General features: G+C 41.2%; 1 protein-coding gene across 6 annotated transcripts; it reads right to left on the bottom strand.

Moving 5' to 3' along the window:
- Positions 1 to 120: 120 nt before the first annotated feature.
- zfr2 (zinc finger RNA binding protein 2) lies at positions 121 to 20,816 on the bottom strand. Of its 6 annotated transcripts, none has more exons than XM_069150497.1 (19): positions 20,681 to 20,816; positions 17,898 to 18,129; positions 17,493 to 17,607; positions 16,642 to 16,869; positions 15,589 to 15,923; positions 15,196 to 15,384; positions 14,690 to 14,930; positions 13,651 to 13,832; positions 13,095 to 13,214; positions 10,621 to 10,766; positions 9,919 to 10,045; positions 9,526 to 9,800; positions 8,995 to 9,163; positions 7,516 to 7,690; positions 4,069 to 4,157; positions 3,153 to 3,248; positions 2,725 to 2,836; positions 2,308 to 2,405; positions 121 to 1,818 (listed from the first exon to the last, which is right to left on the bottom strand). In XM_069150497.1, the coding sequence occupies exons 1-19, from the start codon at positions 20,731 to 20,733 to the stop codon at positions 1,645 to 1,647; spliced, it is 3,156 nt and encodes a 1,051-aa protein (XP_069006598.1). In that variant the 5' UTR covers positions 20,734 to 20,816; the 3' UTR covers positions 121 to 1,644. The 6 variants fall into 6 exon arrangements, with proteins under 6 accessions (XP_069006598.1, XP_069006597.1, XP_069006596.1 ...); XM_069150496.1 differs by having other exon boundaries at positions 17,493 to 17,610; XM_069150495.1 differs by having other exon boundaries at positions 16,642 to 16,866; positions 17,883 to 18,129.
- Positions 20,817 to 21,727: the final 911 nt, after the last annotated feature.

Here is a 21,727-nt window from a genome sequence, read left to right on the forward strand (position 1 = left end):
GGCGACGCGAGAAGTGACGCTGCGGTGACTGGCACCTCTCCTGGCATTTATTCATTGCTCATTTCCCTCCCAACGCAGTGTCACACGTTGTTGCGACAGAACAAATCCTGGAGGCAAAAGTGGCTTAAAAGTGTTTTAATATCTCCCCCTTTAATTTTAGGCAACACTACAAAGACATTCAAATAATAGGACAGCAACGTTCACACTTCCCGTTTAAACAACACAAAAAAGACTGCAACATCCTTCAGAAATAAAAACAAGCAATATATGATGCTCTTGGTAAATTAATATCAAACTAAAAAAATGCACAATAATTCTCGTCCGTTTATAAGCCAGAGTTGTGCAGCTGTTCCTTCCCTGTCCTCCACTGCTGTCAAATCAGATCATTACAATACTTATCAGACAAAAACAACTCACATGTACCCCTTTTCCTCAGTTTTCTGTAACACAACATGATGCAGGCACATGGAGGAAAGTCAGACTAGAACCATTTGATCATTACAGTAGATATTCAATCTCATTTTTCTCACTAAAGCTTCTCTCTTCTGCTAACCATACTCTGGAAGAAAAAAGATTACTAGGCATATTCTTTTTAAATGATAAAGTTATGGCTGCATACATTGTCATTTCTTAAGTGCTTCATTCCCTCAACATGCTACTGTGCAATATAAGTCTCTTCAGAAACACGATTCACTCTCCAGTGTGACTTCCACAGAAAAGCTGGTGGGGATGATGTTGCACAAACCAGAGTTTCTGTAGGTTTCAGAACATTGATGTTATTTTAGTTTTGAAGATGTGATGAAGGGCCTTTGGTTGGAATTCAAAATTCGTTAGTTTACTCTCCCTCCAGCTTTTGAAATTTATCAAACAAACAGCTTTTAGAGGGAGAAAAATCAGCATGAAAAGTTCACCATGGTTTGCTCAACAGCATCACACTATCTTAGTATTTCTAATGTGTCAATAGGCACAATAAACGTCACAGTAGTGTATGTATGTGGCTCCTAAACAGTCAGTCTTCTCTTATCTCGCCCAGTTTCAAGGCTCCTATCTTGGTTTTTTTTTTCAAACATTTCAGCAGCACACGTCATGCACCGACGTCAGTTCAGCGAGTCCTGCCTCAAGAGCCGGATGTTTAAACTGAACCGGCCTGGAGAGCAGCACAGGTCAGCCTTTTCTTCAAAGAGCAAAGATGAAAATAAAGCTTAAGGTGCTGATGTTTAAACTTTACCGGAGGCTTTAACAGCTCCGAAAACTTCACAACTGCAGATGGAAGTGGTAGTTCAGTTCTTGAGAATACTCAAGGGAGGCATGGTCAGTAGTTAGTGTGCTGTTAGACTGAAATGGAATGATGGAATCAATACTTCACTGAGCTGATTTACTCTGCACACTTTAAAATACACTATGTCTGCATGAGATCACTATACAGGAGAAGGAATCGCAGTACAGATCCTGAAACTTCAGTCCCTAACCTCCTCTGACGCGTTATTCCTCACAATTCAAGGGTAGACATGTAACATGTAGAGTCAAAGTTATATTCATGTGTATAGCTGCGTGTTAAGATTGTTTCCAAGATAAGAAAAGTTTAAAGTTGTGACATTCTACCAGTCTCTAAACTAGCAAACGCCTCCACTCCGGGGGCAGAGGTCAAGCGCTCGCCGCTTCTTCCTTCTTGTCCTTTTTGCCTTCCCCCTCGTCTTCAGCCGTGTCGCTGACGTCCCGTCTGCGTTTGCGGTTGCGAGCACTAGCCTTGGACGCCGGCAGGGACTCCATGCCTAGCACCTTGTGGATCTGACGGAAAGCGAGCAGCCGCAGCGCATGCTGCACGCAGAGAAGAAACACAAGAGATTCAAGAGTTTGTAGAAGCGTAACAAAGTGTTATTGAACTGGGAAAAGGGAAGGTTCTGACTTCCGACTGGGAGAATACACATGTTGAGGTGGGAATATCATTCTAGTAGGGTGGGAGGTTTTTGAGAGCTTAGAGTAGGCTTGACGTCACTTGAAAAGGCCGAGCTCGTTTTCTAGCCGTGTCAAATATTAAAAACAACAGCACATTAAAATGTGGAGAAATAATATTGACCTCTTCAGCTCCTTTTCATCCTTGTGTTTCTGTACATAGACTTTTCTGTATGCTGACATCAGAAATAGAGCAGATTTTCAGGAGGCTGCCATGTTGCCTGGTTATGAACGCTCTTAACTAACAAGAGAGATGTTCTCCAACTGCAGCTTTCCCAAATCCAGGCTGCCTGAAAGAATGATGAGCAACAGTTTCTCACATTCAGATGTAGAATATATGCTGTGTACGAGTACCTGAGCGCTAGCAGTTATGTCCTCTCTAGCTTGAAGCATTATGCTTTCCAAAGCGTCTGTTGGCTCCTTCTCACAGGGGTCCATCAAACCTGGTCCGTCTGTGAATAAAGAGGACGAAACAGGTTAGAAGAACTAATGTGGTGATGCAAGAAGTAACGAAATCAGAGGCAGGATATAGTAAATCTTCTTGGACAAAAGGTTATAGTGAAGAATCCCAAAGGGAGACACGGTAGTTCAAAAATATCCTTGAGACAACCACATTTCCTTTTTAGGTTTTAAAAAAAAAAAAAAGCAAAAAAAAAAAGCAAAAAAAAAAAAAAGCTCTCCATGTGCATGAGGCATTCATCAACTCGAAAGACCTTCTGCTCCTGTTAAATAATCTACTTATTCCTTATTTCATCGACATGTTTGTGAGACCTGGCAGCAGGATGCCGGTGGAGATGCACTCCAGGACTCTGCGCATGGCCTCCCCTGGGGTGAGCGGTCCTGTGGCACTGCTGATCACCTTCTCCACCAGCAGCTCCATCGCCTGCAGGGAGAGACGCACGGAAGGAAACACACATTGAAATGGAAGAACACCCCCAAGACTGTAGTTTTATTTATCCTCTACCTCTCTGTGACTTGACTCTTCATAAAAATAGCTGCTTAGGACATTTGGTGTGCTTAAACTATCACCCCACACAAGATGCTGATGCAGCACTGAGTTACAAATGTTTGCCAAGACACTTTTTATAATGTCCTCTCACGGTCCAAGTAGAGACAGACGTACAGGGCAAAAAGATGATGCAATTAAAACAAAATATATATTATAAGTCAAAGCATACCAGACATATGCAGTCACTTACCCAGCAGGGCATCTTCCCCCAGGTGGGAACTCGCTGACATAAATCTCTCAGCACCCGAATGATGATCACACAGGACTGCAGCCCGTTCGCTCGAGCCTTCAGGAATTACAAAAACAAGGCCACATTATACAACAATACTTGGGAATTTCCTCTTGATATTCTGCACTTCTGACAACATCACTGTGACAAGCACACATATCGTATGTTAGCCCACATGGAATTACAAATCTGTTTTGTGGAGAGATCTTAAATTCTGAAAATATTTATTGTATTATTTTGTTTCAACAGCCAGAGCGGCCATACTAATGGGGACTTCTTCAGCAAAATACATTTTGTCATTATGGTAAAGATTCCCGTTTATAACGAGATGCTGAATGAGCAGACCACACATATTACTGATGATTCGGCATAACAACAAAAACATGAGAACAACAATAAGTTCGATAAGAAATAAGGGAGCAGGAATAATGTTGAACGTCACACTGGTGAACCAGGTGTTTTTTCTTCTGTGGAGCCACTGAGCTGGCAAAATCCTGCTCTTCCTAAAAACAATCACTACCGCTCAAATAAAAAATCCAATTAGCAGCATTTTTATCAAAATGCCAATGTATTTATTCACAGCAGAGATTTTAATATTTCTCAAAAGGAAAGCACAGGTGCAATTAAAGGTCCCATATTGTATAAAATCAGATTCCCATTTTTTTTTTTATTATTATTATAAATTAGGTCTAGCTGCTGTACGAAGACTGTGAACGTGTCAAAACCCTGAGTCCATGGAGACGTGCATACAGTCTGTATTCAGCAAATGTGCCATTTGGACTTCTGTTAGTTTGTGATGTCACAAAGTCACGCTCATGTAACTGGTGGCACAGTTCATGTTTGCCAGAAAGGTTTAGGCTAGCTGTGGTGCATTTACCTGAAACCATTTGGCGTGTCGGAGAGCAGCCAGGTATTCCAGACATTTCTTCTTATTCAGAAGATCAGGAGGGTCTTTCTCAGCCACATCTGATAGAGATAAAATGTACTGACTCGTGACTTTTCAAACTACTGGAACACATGACGACTGTAATACGTAGTTAGTGTTGTTATCTGTTGATGTTCAGTCGCTGATCAGAGATGAGATTATTCACTGGAAATTCATGTGTACCTCTCGTGACAAGACATTTCCCTCAATTTTTAAGATACTCCGATTTAAATTCGTTCGGTGAGAAAATTAATGAGGGAAAGATATGAAAGAACAAGGCAAGCATCAAATAAGGTTTTCTGTTTTACAACTATTTTCTGAGTCAGAAAATAACAATAATAAAAAAGTAGAAAGTAGCATCAATGTGTCCTTTACGGTAGAGGGTTACAGGTGCATGTAAAAAAAAAAAAAGAAGAAGAAATCTGAGGCATTCAGAGAGAAGAGTGGATGTGTTTTAATTTTTAGTTTAAAGACGACGAATCCAGTTTCCTTCCATACTTCCTACCATCATGGTCTAAGTGCCACTTTCTTTTATGAGACATTTTGACTCGTCAAACACAGATGTAACTAATAAAATGAATAATGTTTACATTACATTTAGGTGCTGAGCGTGCTGCCTCACTGTCACAACTTCAACACGTAAAATGTCTTAAACATAGTTAATGTCATTACTTACACCTCTGTTTTTCCGACAATGACCAGTCAAAATGTCTGCCGTTAGAAAGGTGCATAAAAAAAGATTTGGTTATATGCCATGAATAAACTGAAGCCCTGTTTTCTTCTCATTATGCGTATTTCTGTCTCACTGTAGTGATCAGTTCTGGATCTGGTCATTGAGTCCTATTTGTGAAAAATTTTCCACCATTTTATTTTCATAAATAAGTGGGTTGTCACACCACTGCTAACACGCTATCAAGATCTTCATGTGGTAAATTTGTAATGATTTAAATTCTTAATTAATAATATTACGATTAATAATTATTTTCAGCTATTCACATTAAAACTCGCCACAAAACCTTTGGAATTTTCTTTCAACTCAAACTTCATTTTTGGATTTCCTCTTTTTTTGCATTTGACTTTGCACAAGCAGCCGACGGACACAAACTGACCAGAAATGTATTTAGTCATAACTTTTGAACATTTAAAAGCTGAAACAAGGATTTCATCCTTTTGGAGAATCAACTGATCGACTTTGTGTTTTAAGAAGATTCTTTCTCCACCAAATGCTTTAAACTGGCTCTGAGTTGCATGGTTTTAATTACTCCGCTGTAATTACGTCTAAAAGGAAACTTCTTAAGCAGATAGAGGAGACAGAGCAAGGATCCTGATTTCCCTTAATGCCTCAGTATTTTAGGAGAATATCAACATCAACAAGCACATCAATTAAAGTGAAGTCAGATCTTAATTAGTGGTCCTAAAATGGAAGATTACAAAGACATGTTTTTTACAAAATATGCTTGTGTCTGTGTTGGATTTAGAGGTTTATAAAATTGTCAAATACATTTTGTGGTTAGAGTCTGAGGACACATTTTTAAGACCAGTCACACAAAAATGATAAATGATAGGTTTCGAGAACATTCAATGTGGTTACTGATGACTGTGATGAAGTAATATTTCACAAGCTCAGTCGTGGGGCTTTCCACAGTTCCATAATCACTAGAACTGTAGCAACAACAGAGCAGATTAGCTTTCTTACAGGGGCAATACATAAGGAAAACAAAGCCACTTTTTTGAAGTCTACACTACCATACCACTCGGAATCAAAGACCCATATTTATCAAACCTCTCGGAGTTTTAACTGCGTTTTCATCGAATGGTACAGCTCAGCTCAAATCGCTTTTTGTACCAGGTACTTTTCTCGATTTTTTTTTTTACTTCTGCAAATAATAGCCCCTCCGCGTAGCTGCTCATCACAGCGACACTGCATGTAACTACCGTGACGTAATCTTCAACACGACAACACACTTGTTGGATCCTTTCGTTAGCAAACAAACAGAGAAACGTTGGCTCCGTCTTAATTGATTGTAACTTTGCTGGTTACCATTAAACCGAGCAGTCCAATGAATTAAAAAAAAATTACAGCTGCCATGGTAACTTTGCCATTTCACAAGGGTGAGTTTGTTCAGGATGTCCCATGTCACAATGATGACAGGGTGATTTTCTCTGATCAGTCAGTGGTGCGCAGTGTTTTCACATCACCTTTTAGTATCGGCTGAGCTCTCTCAGAACCTCAACGGAGGGGATATCGAAAAAAGTACCAGGTACTGTCCACAACTTTTGCTCCTTGGAAAACTAAAATCATGACTGTAGTCGAGTCAAGTTGAGCCGGGCGGAAAAGCAGCATTAGATTTAGCAGCAGTTCAGTCCCTCTGATGGGGTATTTCTACTCTGAAAAGGCTTAATAAACATGGGCACACTCGTTACTTTAATTGTTCTCTTCTTCATGGTATGTGTACCAGTGTGGTCTTCACGAGCTTCTGACTTGCCTAGGTCTGCTGATACAGAATCGGGGGCACTGATCAACAAACCCAAACAAAATTTGAAAAAATAAAAAGACGACAGCCACAGAAAACATTTCTATCATGTTTTCCAAATGGGAAGAAACACATTAAAATGCTGACAATTATCGCAGCAGGCGCAGGAGTGTCTGGATCTGATCCTGGAAAGTTACCATCACTTTTGAATCAGGGAAGTAATGACAATAGAGTCACTAATGTCACCTTAATAAAGTTAAATACTGATCATTGTGAGGCGATAAAATGACACTTCAACACCCTATCATTGATAATGCCACATCATGACGCAGGGAAGAGAGACGAGGGAATGGGAAGTCGCTGGACCTCAAAATTCCCTCAAAGTCATCGTCACCAAAGTGCAACAAGCAAAACTTTTCCTGTGACTTTAAATGAGGATACTATTTTTTTTATTTTTTTTAAAATAGTGTCACCATTTGGAGCATTTTCATCCCTGGGCATTATCTGAACAGTGATCATCTATTACTGGACATTCCCGAAGGTTTGATCTGAGCATGTGTTCATAAAATAAACACACACCCTAGTGGCACAGAAAGGTCGGAGAGCCCGGCTTTTGATTCCCATGTTGTGGAAAAGAAATAAAGAAATTGGGGACTAGTGTAGCTGCAAAAAATGGGGAAATGAAAAGAGTGGGACAAATGAATATGTGATTTAAATCTTATTATAGGGGTTAAAGAAAAGAAATCTTGAATGTGGGCTTACTTAAAGTCCCACCTGAGATTTCATGTCATTTTTCAGCCTAAAAGTTAGGCTGCTAATGGGCGGAAAGGTGGAGCAAGGGGTATATATATATAAAATATCTAAGTGTATTACACACATGGCTAACATTTGGTCGTCTGGTACTGAAAGCTTTGGCTTCTCTAACCTTTCTCAGCCGCTTTTCCTCCTGCCTGCTTGTCCTTCTCAGCAGCAGGGTCCTCCCTCATCAGCGGCGAGGTGAGAGAAATGGTCACCTGCATTTTGGGTTCCTTGCTTGAAAATATCACGATGTTCGCCTCCTCGGGGTGAGCCTGCACCTCATACTGATCTTCAGAAAATGTCTGCCGGTTAAAAGGACACTTGGCATTACTCACTACAGAGGAGGAGGGGTGTAGGGGCAAAGGGTGGCCTTGTTTGGCAACGTTACAGGGCAACACTGCTTTGTGTTTAATTCTTAACTTGGATTTTTGTATTTTCCCTTAAGTAAACTGGGATTTATTTCCCTTGTGTAAATGAGGTCAGAGACATTAAAAAAAAAATCTCAATAATAATGTCTTTAAGTAATATTTAGAAAAGCAACGGGGCAGTTAACAACCCAACTCACTCTGTAGGATTCAGGTGTCATAACCAGGCAGTAAATCTAAAGATCAGTGAAAAGCACCTTTAATGAAACACTCATGACGGCTAAAGCAGGAAGGAGAAAAGAGTGAGGAATCACAACACATCACATCACCTTGTACCCCCGGTCTTGTTCTGGTCTTACACTGAAAGCAATTTAAAAATGTATGAGGGTTTTTCTCTTCAGCCTAGGTGCAGTTAGTCACTTGTGAACTTGGAAAAGTCTCTCCCACAGCTAGAATACAGAAAGTATTCCCAAGACGTTACTCCCATGTCTTTTAAGAGCAATAAAGGAAAAATAGACCGAGTGGGGGGGGGGGGGGGGGGGGGGGGGGGGGGGGGGGGTAAAAGTAGCTTTACTGTGTCTTAGGGATGTTGATATCAGCAAACATTGAACTGGATATCCATAGAAAACTGAACTGTAAAGAGAGAAACTCAGGTTTTAAATTTTAAAATTGAAGACGCCCATGATTTGACTTATTAGTGTCGAGGACTCTCATTTCTGGATGTGGGGGACATTTGTACATGTTCACGAATGATAAATGAACTGCTCTAGTTATAGATAGAGGTAAACCCAATCAGGAAATTTATATCTCTGCAGTGGAATTTTTCTGGTTATATACTGTGGTTTCAAAAACTTCTACAACAAAAGCATTAAGGCTGAAAACTTCTGGTTCCCACTCTGTTACACAACTGTAAAATCTTCCAGTCCATCAGTATCCAGGTCTTATGACACAAGTCAGAAGGCAGGAACTGACAAAAAATGTGTTCTTCTTTTTAAATATCCACTGAACCTGACAGGATAATATTTACATAAATCCAGGGGAAAGAAGTTTAGATTTCAGTTCTTCTTTCTGATTCAACAGAAAAAGTGAAAGAAGAAATAGTCAGATCTAAAATAAAGCTTTAAAAGCGAGAGCTGTAAATTCCCAGTTTAACACAGTCCCTCCCTCCTCACAACTTCACACACAGCATGAAGAGTCCAAATCGTTCCTAGTTTGACAGTTTGTTTGTGAGGTTTGCTTACCACCAGCTCTTTCGGCAGCTGCTTGGCGATGTTCTTCAGTAACGAGACGGTGGGTTTCTTAGCAGTCAGCAGGATGAGCTCCACGTTCCTGTCCCCACGAAGCAGCAGGCCTTTAGCCAGGATGCCCACCCTCATCACACCCTTCAGCAGCCGGGCTGAGTTCTCAGTACTATCAGGGATTAAAACAAGTTAAGACAAAGACTAACAAAGGCTGTTTTTATGGACATTTTTACATTTTATGCAGCCTAAAGGTGAAAGCTTCAAACAGAACCCCTGAGGACTTTTGTTCGGATGTTAAATGGAGACGGTCATATTTTACTAATGTATCACTTCTGTTTTTTCCTGCCATCATATCTGTAGCTCCACATTTAGGACTTGTAAAGCTGTACAAATACTATGAATATATAATATATAAATAATATGAAAAGATCCACATCCACAAACCTACACTGACATCACAGGAGTCACAGACATCCTTGTTTTTAACCAACAGATAAAGATATGAACTATCTTCCAAACATCGCTTTTTACCTTTTTTCCTCTCCTCCTTCAGTAGCAGTATCAGTATCAGCGGCGGCGGTGGCGGCGGCAGCAGCAGCAGCAGTGGCGGCGGCGGCGGCAGCAGCTGCTGCGGCAGCAGGTGGTGTCTCCTCCTCCAGCAGGGAGTCTGACACCAGTTTTAAGGCTCTCTCAGAGTGGGAGACAATCCTCTGAACAGCCTGGAGCTCCTCTTCCACTGGGTAAATGGTGGAGTGTTTGGCCATGATGTGACGGTCATCAGGCGAGTCCGGCCGACGTACACAAGTCTTAACAGAGAAAAGGGAATAAGTTGATCACAGTTGAAATTAAATGCCACTGAAAGTTAGATTTTCATTTTTTAAGTAATGTACACATAACACTAAAAATGGCATTTGTGATGCTCACCAGTAGAGGGGGCACTGGCATACCAGGGCGGCTCATCAGAGGTGGAGGAGCCATCCTGCGTCTCTGCTCCCCCCAGTACATCTGCTCCTCCTCCATCCTCCTCCAGTACATGTCCTCCTCATATCGCCTGCAGCAGAGGGGGAGGATTTTAATGGAATTCATTAAAAGTCACTTATTCCAACAGGGGGATGTTATTGCTGCCATTAAAAGTATACCATAGTCCATAAAAAAAACACTTTACCACATGTATTCTGATCTAATCTTGATCATTCTGTGTTAAAATCACTGTGTTACTAAAAGGGAATCTGCATATGAGACACTTACTGAAGTGATATCGCTGTACAGATGTTATGATAAAATTATCACATTTATGTGATTGTAACTTTTCCGTGGTTGTTGGGATTGATAGGATTTTATTGTGCAAACATGAAAGACCTTATGAGTGAACAGGGTCAGAAAGAGTCGAGACAAAGGGACGAGTCTAAAAAAATAAAGCACCCAGTTGTAATTTTTCCATGCGTACATGTGAGTCTGTCAGTCAGCTGATCAACGACAGCACCTCTGCTTTACTGATATCATCTGTATGAATGCATCGTCCTCATCTTTTCATTTTTAGCCTGTTCTCTACCACCAAAGGAAACCTGCAAACTTGACATCGAAGTGGGAACAAGTTTAGGTCTGTGACTAAGAGCTGAATCCGACCTCATCTCCATGTGCCAGCGCTGTTCGTCGTCTCTCTGTCTCTTCAGCACCGCCTTCTGCTTCTGCTTCTTCAGCTTGCTCTCCTGCAGCTTCCTGGCCCGGTTACTGGGCTTGATCTCCACAGGAAGCTCTGGGTTCACTTTCTTCTGCAGAGAGAGAGAAGAGGACAGGACGGATGTGAGGGGAATCTTACGCAAATCTAATGAGACTCGGTGCACGTTTGATTCTGTAAGAGTAAGGCTGCCCCCAACTAAAGATACTCAGAGTTGACTAAAACTAAGCCAAGAGTCGACTGGTTGTCGCACGTTTTTGAATTGAATTTTATATATATATATATATATATACATATATATATATATATATATATATATATATATATATATATATACACACAGTGGGTACAGAAAGTATTCAGACCCCTTTAAATTTTTCACTCTTTGTTTCATTGCAGCCATTTGCTAAAATCAAAAAAGTTCATTTTATTTCTCATTAATGTACACTCAGCACCCCATGTTGACAGAAAAAAACAGAAATGTAGAAATTTGTGCAAATTTATTAAAAAAGAAAAACTGAAATATCACATGGTCATAAGTATTCAGAGCCTTTGCTGTGACACTCATATTTAACTCACATGCTGTCCATTTCTTCTGATCCTCCTTGAGATGGTTCTACTCCTTCATTGGAGTCCAGCTGTGTTTAATTAAACTGATTGGACTTGATTAGGAAAGGCACACACCTGTCTATATAAGACCTTACAGCTCACAGTGCATGTCAGAGCAAATGAGAATCATGAGGTCGAAGGAACTGTCCAAGGAGCTCAGAGACAGAATTGTGGCAAGGCACAGATCTGGCCAAGGTTACAAAATAATTTCTGCAGCACTCAAGGTTCCTAAGAGCACAGTGGCCTCCATAATCCTTTAATGGAAGAAGTTTGGGACGACCAGAACTCTTCCTAGACCTGGCCGTTCAGCCAAACTGAGCAATCGTGGGAGAAGAGCCTTGGTGAGAGAGGTAAAGAAGAACCCAAAGATCACTGTGGCTGAGCTCCAGAGATGCAGTAGGGAGATGGGAGAAAGTTCCACAAAGTCAACTATCACTGCAGCCCTCCACCAGTCGGGGCTCTATGGCAGAGTGGCCCGACGGAAGCCTCTCCTCAGTGCAAGACATATGAAAGCCCGCATAGAGTTTGCCAAAAAAACACATGAAGGACTCCCAGACTATGAGAAATAAGATTCTCTGGTCTGATGAGACCAAGATTGAACTTTTTGGCGTTAATTCTAAGCGGTATGTGTGGAGAAAACCAGGCAAAGCTCATCACCTGCCCAATACAATCCCAACAGTGAAACATGGTGGTGGCAGCATCATGCTATGGGGGTGTTTTTCAGCTGCAGGGACAGGACGACTGGTTGCAACTGAAGGAAAGATGAATGCGGCCAAGTACAGAGATATCCTGGAAGAAAACCTCTTCCAGAGTGCTCTGGACCTCAGACTGGGCCGAAGGTTCACTTTCCAACAAGACAATGACCCTAAGCACACAGCTAAAATAACAAAGGAGTGGCTTCGGAACAACTCTGTGACCATTCTTGACTGGCCCAGCCAGAGCCATGACCTAAACCCAATTGAGCATCTCTGGAGAGACCTGAAAATGGCTGTCCACCAACGTTCACCATCCAACCTGACGGAACTGGAGAGGATCTGCAAGGAAGAATGGCAGAGGATCCCCAAATCCAGGTGTGAAAAGCTTGTTGCATCATTCCCAAGAAGACTCATGGCTGTACTAGCTCAAAAGGGTGCTTCTACTCAATACTGAGCAAAGGGTCTGAATACTTATGACCATGTGATATTTCAGTTTTTCTTTTTTAATAAATTTGCACAAATTTCTACATTTCTGTTTTTTTCTGTCAAGATGGGGTGCTGAGTGTACATTAATGAGAAATAAAATGAACTTTTTTGATTTTAGCAAATGGCTGCAATGAAACAAAGAGTGAAAAATTTAAAGGGGTCTGAATACTTTCCGTACCCACTGTATATATATATATATTTTGGGGGATCAGATAAGGGTATAAATTCAAAGGCTAACAGAGGAATATATAAATAACATTGTTAACACTGTTAGCTGTGCTACATTATCGTAAAATGCTAAACTTTAATAATGATCCTTTAAAATAGTGATTTTAAAATATTGATGTTGTGGTTTTCTAAACAGAAGAGGAGGAGGAAGAAGAGGAGACTGCGCTGTTTTTGTATTATTATGGGGTTTCAATGTGGATGGGGAACTTTTGAGAAACTATTTGAAAATAGTGCAGTGAATGAAACCGTGCATTTAAAGTTCCTGTAATCAGATCTACCAGAAAGCTTTTGAGGATGTACCTGCTTGTAGCTCTATTACATAATTCAGGCTTAGCAATTGTTGGAAATCACCAATCTACCAAAATTTAAGCATAATCTACCACACGATGTTCTGACTTTCTTACTTTGTACTGCAGCCTGTGCCTTCTTCCCTTCAGGTGCATGTCTTTAGCGTTGGGGTCGTTGAAACTGCACTCGCACAGTTTACAGTGGAATCGAATCACTTTTCCATCATCGTTACGAACCTGAAAAAGACAGTTCAGGTAAACACACACACTGACACACAAATAAGAATCTCGATTAATGCAGATTATAATGTGAAAATTACATTAATGTTTAAATATGTTGTCCTGAAAACATAATTACAACTGAAAGCTGACCAAAAGTGTATTTTTGGATAGGAATAGATATTAATGAGTACAATTATGATCTGTACTGTAAGAAGAGTACTTTACAAATTGTAATTTTACATTTTAAAACCAAAGTCATATTTTATGACCCTGCACTAACATCTCTGCGACAGTATTCTGAGTCATGTAAGCAATGGAAACTGCAGGACAAAGTATATAATAATGAAACTGCTAAATGATAAATATCGATATATCTACAATACACCAACAGTCAGAAACAGTACACTGCAGTGTTGGTGATGTGATTATGCAGTGTGTATTTCCAGCCTACCTCCTCTACGTAATCATGTCCCACTGGCTGGATGTCCCCCTGCCCTCCAGCTCTGTCACCGTCCTCATCCTCACTCTGCAGCTCCATCTTCTGGACTAACGGCTGCACAGGCTCCTCCACCTTGGCTGCCACCACCACCATCGGTGCTGCTGCTGCTGCTGGAGCGTTGAATGGCTTATTGGCTGTGAAGCAGGCCAGATGTTACCGTTTTAAATAGGGTCATTTTAGGAACACTATCTGTCGATTTGTTGCAAAACAAAATCTAAAGTCTACCTCTGATTCGATTCCAAAGGCTGACAAATACGTTTCAGAAGATAACAAATGTCCTTTTAGATTTGCCATGCAAGTGCTTACAATTACAGAATAACAATTCCAGCTTTAAACGGATTTTGTCACATTAATTGTAATTAATTGTTGTTATTTTCTGATAAGGTTCAGATTGATACATACATTTTTCCTTGCTTTGACACAACTAGGTAATAGGATATATCCTCAGTGATGTTAAGTTCACACATTACTTGCTGGTAAAGTGAAAGGCTGAAGCTGAAGTAAATCCATTAAAAGCAGCCACACAAAGAAGTACAGTGTTATAAAGAATGTAAATGCTATAGCTCTTGTTTGTTTGAAGAAAAAAAAAAAAAAAAGACGACACATTTAATCTTTTAAGAATATTCTGCAGGTGTACCATGCTTATAAAGTGCTGTTATTGTCTGAAATTGCATTTCAATTTATTTTGTTCATAGTGAGGATGAAGAGGGACCACTTCACCCTATCTGAACCTCAATGCCTCTGCTCTTTAAGATTAAAACACCCGTTTTTGGTAATATCATCTAAAACAGAACAGGAAACAAAGTTATCAAAATGATGACCTCTTGTCTTTAAATAAATGTAGGTGTACAAAAGTAGGATACGTGCGCACTGTGTTGCAGATGTAAACATTAGAGAGGTAGTCTGCATCAGTAAATATTCAATATTAACTGGGTCATATGAGGGGAAAAAACATCCCTAATTATCTGTATAACAAGATCAACAAACTTACAAATGACAGCTATTTTGGAAGGAGCTGGTTTCTTGACTGGCGCTGTTGTTTTAGCCGTGGTGTTTACAGCCACCTGTTTGGGTGTCACAGCAGGAGTGGAGGTGGTTGAGACAGAGGCGGTGGTGGACGAGCACACTGGAGGTTTCCCAGCTGTCGAGGTTGTGATAACGAGAGTAGAATTCACCACCACGGGTTCAGTGGAAGGTATAGGTTTACCGAGCTTGGTGTGAAGTTTCACCACCTTTCAATGGTTGACAAAAAGAAACAGAGGAAGATACAACCATTTAATGATACTGATACTTAATCCCATCCCAAATCCCTCTGGGAGGTTTGGTTCCAAGACTTGGCAGTGCAGATGGAACATCACATGTGTAAACCACAGTCTGGTCCAATAATGAAAACATGTCAGCAGCACACATTTTCTGAAATAAATATTCAAAGACTAGAGGAAGATAATTAAAAAAAAAAAATAAAAAAAAAAAAAAAAGCATCACAACTGTGCTTACCTTCTGGTGTTTGGCTCCACGGATGTGGGCAGCATAGGCATCCACTCCAGTGCAAGAGACATCACATAACTCACAACGTAACTGAGTCTGGACCCCTCTGGGCCCATTGCTGGTCCCTGTCTGCCCCCCAGACTTAAGGGCTGCTTCCTTTTTCTTATGCTTCTGGCCCTCGAGGTGCTCCCGGTATGTCTAGTGCAGTAAATCAAACCAGTCAGTGAGAGGACGCTTCCAAAACAACTATGCAATTAGATAATACAGATCTTGTATTTAATGTTACTATTCTGCTGTGTTTGTTAAAATTGTGTTTGTTTTCATACTCTGCGATGCACAACCCATTTGAGGCATGAATACAAATTTTGTAGCTTCATCTTGTTATCAGTTATATGCTCCTACCTGAGGGCCTGCACAGCTGATCTTGCAAATGTCGCAGTAATGAAGTTGCGGCTGCTTGGGAGGCCCTTTGGGCTTCTGCAGCTTGTTCTGGTGAAATGTGGGCTTTTTGTAGGTGTTGCCAGCTGGAGCCGTCACCATGTTGCTGCCCGAGTTGCTCCAGGACGAGCTCGTCAGCTGCTTGGGTGGTGGCTGGATGGGGGCCTGGGGCTGCTGGGGCTGCTGGGGCTGCTGTGGTGGAGGCTGGGGTTGGGTGAGAGTCTGCTGGGCCGGCTGGTAATAGGAGGGGGTGGATGCAGAGGTGTAGCCGATTGAATCATAGCCAGAGTAGCCGATGCCTGAGGGCGAAAAAGCAGGAAGAGACTGATGACACAGAGATACTAAAAGAAAAGAGCGCAGGCAGGATGTGGGTCAAACATGAACAGTCAGCAGTCATACACGCAATAAGCTGCACTTCAGATTTCACCAGGGACAGCATCCAATCTGCTTTAACAGAGGATGAAGTAAAAAAAATAATAATTCAACTGCACTTTTTAATTGGCAATTTTTTTGACCAGAACATATAGGACACTGACCACAAAGAAGAAATGTTATGAGCTACTGGATACAAGTAAATACACTATAATAAATGTCTCTGTTTTCACTGCAGCTTTTTTGAATAACAGACATTAAAAAAAACAAAAACAAAAAAAACCTTGCATTTTCCTCCTATTCTCCCTATTACCATGCTCCATATGTGCTTGAAATTTGTAAATCAGTAACACAGCAATGCATCTTTCTGTTCATACGCTGTGACTATTTAACAGTACTCTAATATTATTACATAAATGCACCTTCAGCTTTTGCATTGCTTTAATTTGTAACATGATTACCGCACCTCCCTTTATTTTATTTATTTAGCTTATTGTATTTCAATATTCGTGCGTATATTATTATATAGCATGCTATTCATGCACATACAGTACATTTGTATTAGTGCATATATTTATGTTTACAATGTACATCGAGCAACTTTTTTTTAGCGATAATTAAGTCTTGTGTGTGGTTTTATCTCACCAGAGTAGGAGGGGGCTGAAACGGTGGAGCTGAACGAGGAGCCAAGGGTGTAGGATGAAATGGGTGTTGGAGGCTGCTGGACACTGGTGCACACTGGGTAGATGTTGTAACTGGTGGACACAGAGCTGGAGGGGGCCAGAGGTTTGAGGGCGGTCACTTGCCTCTGGGGAGGAGGAGGCTGGCTGTACACAGTGGAGGGGGCTGGGCTGTAAGCGCTCTTCACGCCTACTGATGTAGTAAAGGGTAAGGGAGGAGATGAGGGGAGTAGAGGCAGGACACCAGAGCAAGGAGAGGAAAAATGCTGTGAAACACAGACTGCGTCCTCTGGGACTTCCTGTCCCAGACAGGGTAGGATCCTAATTTCACTAACAAACGAGCACCAAATACAGTCTACCCAATGTTTAGACATTTAAGATGTTTAACTTTGAATCATTAGGGAGGCCTCTGATTGGTGCCAAATTCATTCAGCAGCAGGACTATGACCCTAAACATACAACCGGTGTTAACCGTCTTCAGAAACAGAAGAACAAGGCGTCCTGCAACAGACACGGCAGCACACAATACTGTGTTTTACACCTATGAAGGAAACAAACTCCTGATGAGTGAAAACACGACCAAAGATCCATTTCCTGAGTGGGATGTTAAACAGGTGAAAAATAAACTGCCCTCTTGGGGACAAACTATTTAAACAATATATATTTGTAAATATCCCATAATCATTCATGATGAGCTAAAATCAAACCATTATATTTGCCATGCTGATCCATCGTTTAGACCCAAGTCAAGACAAAACTAATATTCTGATTTATCATTCAACACTGATTGTAACACTGAAAAATAAACAGACTCACCAGTCTGGTAGTAGTTCTCTGTGGGTGTCCTCTGAGCCGAAGCTATACTCGTCTGGTAGTATTGTTTATTGTCGTAGGCCGTCACAGCAGCAGGGCGTCCGTAGCTGTAGTTGTCCTGCTGGTGTTTAAAAGAGGACATTCAATTCAAGTAGATTAAAGGTAGATTACTGCAGCAAAATTTAACAACATGCACAGATATAACGCCATATTACAGCCACTTTGTGTTAATTCTACAAGACAATCCTGATGAATACTGTCTGCCCTGGTGTCTCAAATAACACCAGAAAAAGTCACACTAAATGCACCAAAAACAACAGCATTTATATAACACTCAGCATGCAATCTCGAACTGAAGAGCAGAAATCATAAGAGAAGCAAAAGGAGACTGACCGTGTCCGAGTATACCTGGTACGTCTGTGGGGTGGTGGTGGGCTGCGGGGGATCTGGCTGCCTGTAGGTGTAGTCTGGTGGTGCCTGGTGGCTCTGATAGGCAGGGTAAGGGGCAGAAGCCACAGGCCGGGCTGCCTGGACTGGAGCCGGAGCGTAGGACGCAGTCACTGCATGGGCCACAGCCGGAGCCTGCTGGACGCTGTAACTGGCTGTGGAGGGATGGGAGTAGGCCGGAGGTGGCTGGGTACTGAGGGAGAGGAAAAAGGGGGAAATGAGGTGAGGTCAGATGCCAAGTAGCGCAAGTTTACCTCACAAAAAACAAGCATGGAGAGGGGCACTATAATGATTTCATGACTTTTAATCCATCTTTCGTGACAAAGTCATTTGTCTGCACTTGAGCAGTTTTAAATCATTGAGAAAAAGGCTGCTGCTAAAAATGGTTTTCATTAAGGATTAGTCTGCAGATTATTCTCGCAATTATTTGATTAATTGTTTTTGTCTATAAAATATCAGACCTTAATAAAAAAAAATTCTATTCAGGCTTCCAAGACGCTCAAAAACTCTTCAAATGTCTTGTTTCGTCTGATTAACTGTACAAAGGCCAAATATATTCCATTTATTATCACAGAAGTCGAAGGCAAGAAGCAAATCTTCACAGATTGAAACAGGGAATACTTCATATTAATGATTCAAAATTACTCCAAACGGTAGGTGAATAACTGTCAATCAAATATTTCATGAGTCACCAACAAACTAATCACATAAACTACAACAGAAAACTTTCTCCAAAACTACTATTTATATGCACTAAATGCAACACTTTTAATTTATAATGGACCCAAAACTAAAATTCCACGAGATGAGTGTGTCGGGGATTCAGACAGCAGTTACTGCCAACGACATCAGGAACTGATGCTATCAACATCTTTATTAAACCTTCGAAGTCAGGATGGACATGAAGAAGCTAAAATTAAACGATGCCTTGAGGACATAAAAGAGTGCATATGCTGTGTAATTAATCATAACACTGTTTGAGCCTAAAGAATATACTGATTCCACTGCTGCACAATAAAATGTGAAGAGGGATGTGTGTCAGAGTCGTAAAAGAGAAGCTCCTCCATTGTTGACCAGTCTGTGTATTGTCCATTAACGACGGCTACTCGTCATGCATTAGGGTCTGACACCATCCCAAATATTTCACCAAAGCTAAATAGGAAAACAAATCAACAAGTTTAGTGGTACTCAGCTGCTGGCCTACAAGTCTACTTTGACCCATCCCTGCTACAATTTTTTTTTTTTTTTTTTTTTTTTTTTTTTAATCATATACTGTATACTGTGACTCTGAGATAATATAAATAACTCCTTTGTCATATTATAAAGTACTGCAGCCATTCCTTTCATTTCTCTTTGTGTGTGAGAGAGAGGCTGCTTTATGGGACTTTTGCTTTGCAGTGATCGAGTGCATTGATTTTGTAGGAAACTGATTTACTGGATTAGCCATTCCAGTCTGATAAGTTTATATACACGCCAGTGTGTTGCGAGTCTCTTTTTGATGAAAAAAATGCCAAACATTCTCCTATTTCATTAATGTGAATACATTCTGGTCCCTTTAGTCCTCCACTACAGAATACATTTTAGGTTCACCTTGGGCTTTTAAGGGATTGTAAAGACCAAATAATTAAATTAATAAATACATAAAACAACCGACAGATTAATAGAAAATGAAAATAATTATTAGTTGCAGCCCCAATACAGTATAACCAGTTATTCAACAGATATTTACAAAAATGTACTATCCTGCAATATGCACTTTAATTGGAAAGATGACACTTATTGAATTCATACTGCTGACACCTTGGTGACCCCATTACTTAGAGACCTTTTCTGCAAGTCAATCGCATTGACATGTCTGAGGCTGAGGACGTTTCAGTCCAATCAAGAAGAAGGATTACAATTTCAGAACTGACATCTATGAATCTGGGTACGTCTTTGGTGAGTAAACTCAGTGTTGAAGAGAAACATGTGCAGGTAGGTATTTATGAAAAGGAATACGATGGTGCACATAAAGTAGTCCACTCCTGTTTGTCGGCTTGGAGTGGCAACCAGAACAACAGATAACACGGGGGGGACCTTCACAGGTCACTGCCCTGCAGGATGATAATTACATCGCATATGAACTGATTGTCTGTAAAGGATCGATGATTCAGACAAACTCCAGTCCATGCTGCTGTTTTTACTGGTGACCAATCTTCTGCTACACACAAGTCTTCATCCAGTTTGGAGCTGCATGTCGTTACGACATATTGTACTCCTAAAACGCACTGTTTCGAGGCACAAGAGCTTCAGTAAAGCTCGAGCAGGGTTAGCCCTCTTAATCCTAAAACGCCAGAAAAAAAAAAAAAAAAAAAAAAAAAAAAATCTCAGCAGTCACAGCTGCAGCCAGCTCGGTTTAGTTAACCAGCCGCCCGACGCTTGCTGTAACCGACCTTATCAGTGGCGTTAGAGTATCACGATTGGCAAAAGTCTTGAGCCACCTACAGCAGCTTTTCCCAGCTAACATGACGGCACCGGGGGGTTCACCTAATGTCAAGCAGCGGGACGGGACGCGCCGGCCTACGAACCCAGGCTAGCTGTTAGCTCCCCGAACCATCGGGTCAGGCCAGCCGAGTAGCAGCTCTCTGCACCGCGACGCAGCGTAAAACCCGACAGACGCCGTGTCCCCGCCCGATATGCTCCGGCAGCTGATGCCTTGAGACTCCACACACACGCTGACACCGACCTACATCACCTGAATTTACCTGTATTGCGGACCGGCACCATGTGTGAAGCCGAAATAGTTGCTTGCAGCCATCTTGGCATCACCGGTACAGTACCGTCCTGGCAGCGAAGCCCTGAAGCCGACCGCCAAGATAGTTCCGCCCCTCGACGGCTGCTGATGGTAAACGCGTCTCCGCCACACCGGAACTGCGTAAGACAAAATATAAATATATATATATATACTTCTTTCTCTCTCAGACTCTGAGCTTTGAACGAAAATGCACCGAGAAATTTCGTGTCGGCGCATAAATTGAGTTAACTTATTGTAGTATTAGTAAATTTTAATAACTTGTTCATGACTTTTCACTTAACGGTGTTGTGCATGCGCATTAAAAACTTGGAAAAAAATATCTCTGAAATAAAAAAAAAAAAATTTTGAAAAAGGATTTCCATCATCACGTGATTGGAAGTGGGGCCTTAATATGATTTCAAGAAACATAGAAAGTTAGGAGTGTTATAACGACTGTGGGCAAAAGAAACAAAAACGGGTTAAAGAGATGCTAAAACCTTTCTCTTGCACTTCATCGGACAAATACGGACAGATTCCAGCGTAGAAGGAAGTAGTTCGAAGGGAATCCTCTCGCTTTGGTTTCGGATTCTTCTGCGGTATCTGCTGAATGGCTGGATGTCGCGTGTGTGTCAGTCACGCCGATGATCGAGATGCAATCTAATGTCAACCAAATTACCAGGCAGTGACCAGTTGCCAATACAGGACATCGTATTTGGCTTCTCTGTCAGGACGGTATTAAACCGCCAGGGAATTATATTCATGCACATCCGCAAAAAAAAAAAAAAAATGACCTTGGGTTTTAAAGGCATCACCAGGATAAAATGATGCAAAAAAAAAAAACTTGAACGGGTTAGATAAAGACACTCTGCAGGTAATTAGTGCTGATGCTTCTTAGTACTTTCACCAGAGTAACAAAATACACCAAATTATGGCATAAGGCCTATTATAGGGATGTGAATCTAAATCTTTGCAGCATATTTTGCAGGGAAACTGTAGGGGTGATATGATTGGGTGAGTG

This window comes from Embiotoca jacksoni, unplaced genomic scaffold (genome assembly GCF_022577435.1).
Source record: "Embiotoca jacksoni isolate LCO1_2020_lvr unplaced genomic scaffold, fEmbJac1.0.p SCAF_16, whole genome shotgun sequence".
NCBI lineage: Eukaryota > Metazoa > Chordata > Actinopteri > Embiotocidae > Embiotoca > Embiotoca jacksoni.

Bases quoted from the DNA above. Each gene is read 5' to 3' on its own strand.
- zfr2 (XM_069150491.1), bottom strand. From the start codon at position 20,733: ATGGCTGCAAGCAACTATTTCGGCTTCACACATGGTGCCGGTCCGCAA. The intron at 15,385-15,588 runs GTAGGAGCATAT...TTACTGCACTAG, and splicing joins TCAGCTGTGCAGGCCCTCAG to ACATACCGGGAGCACCTCGA. The intron at 2,837-3,152 runs GTAAGTGACTGC...CTCTCCCTGCAG, and splicing joins GGGGGAAGATGCCCTGCTGG to GCGATGGAGCTGCTGGTGGA.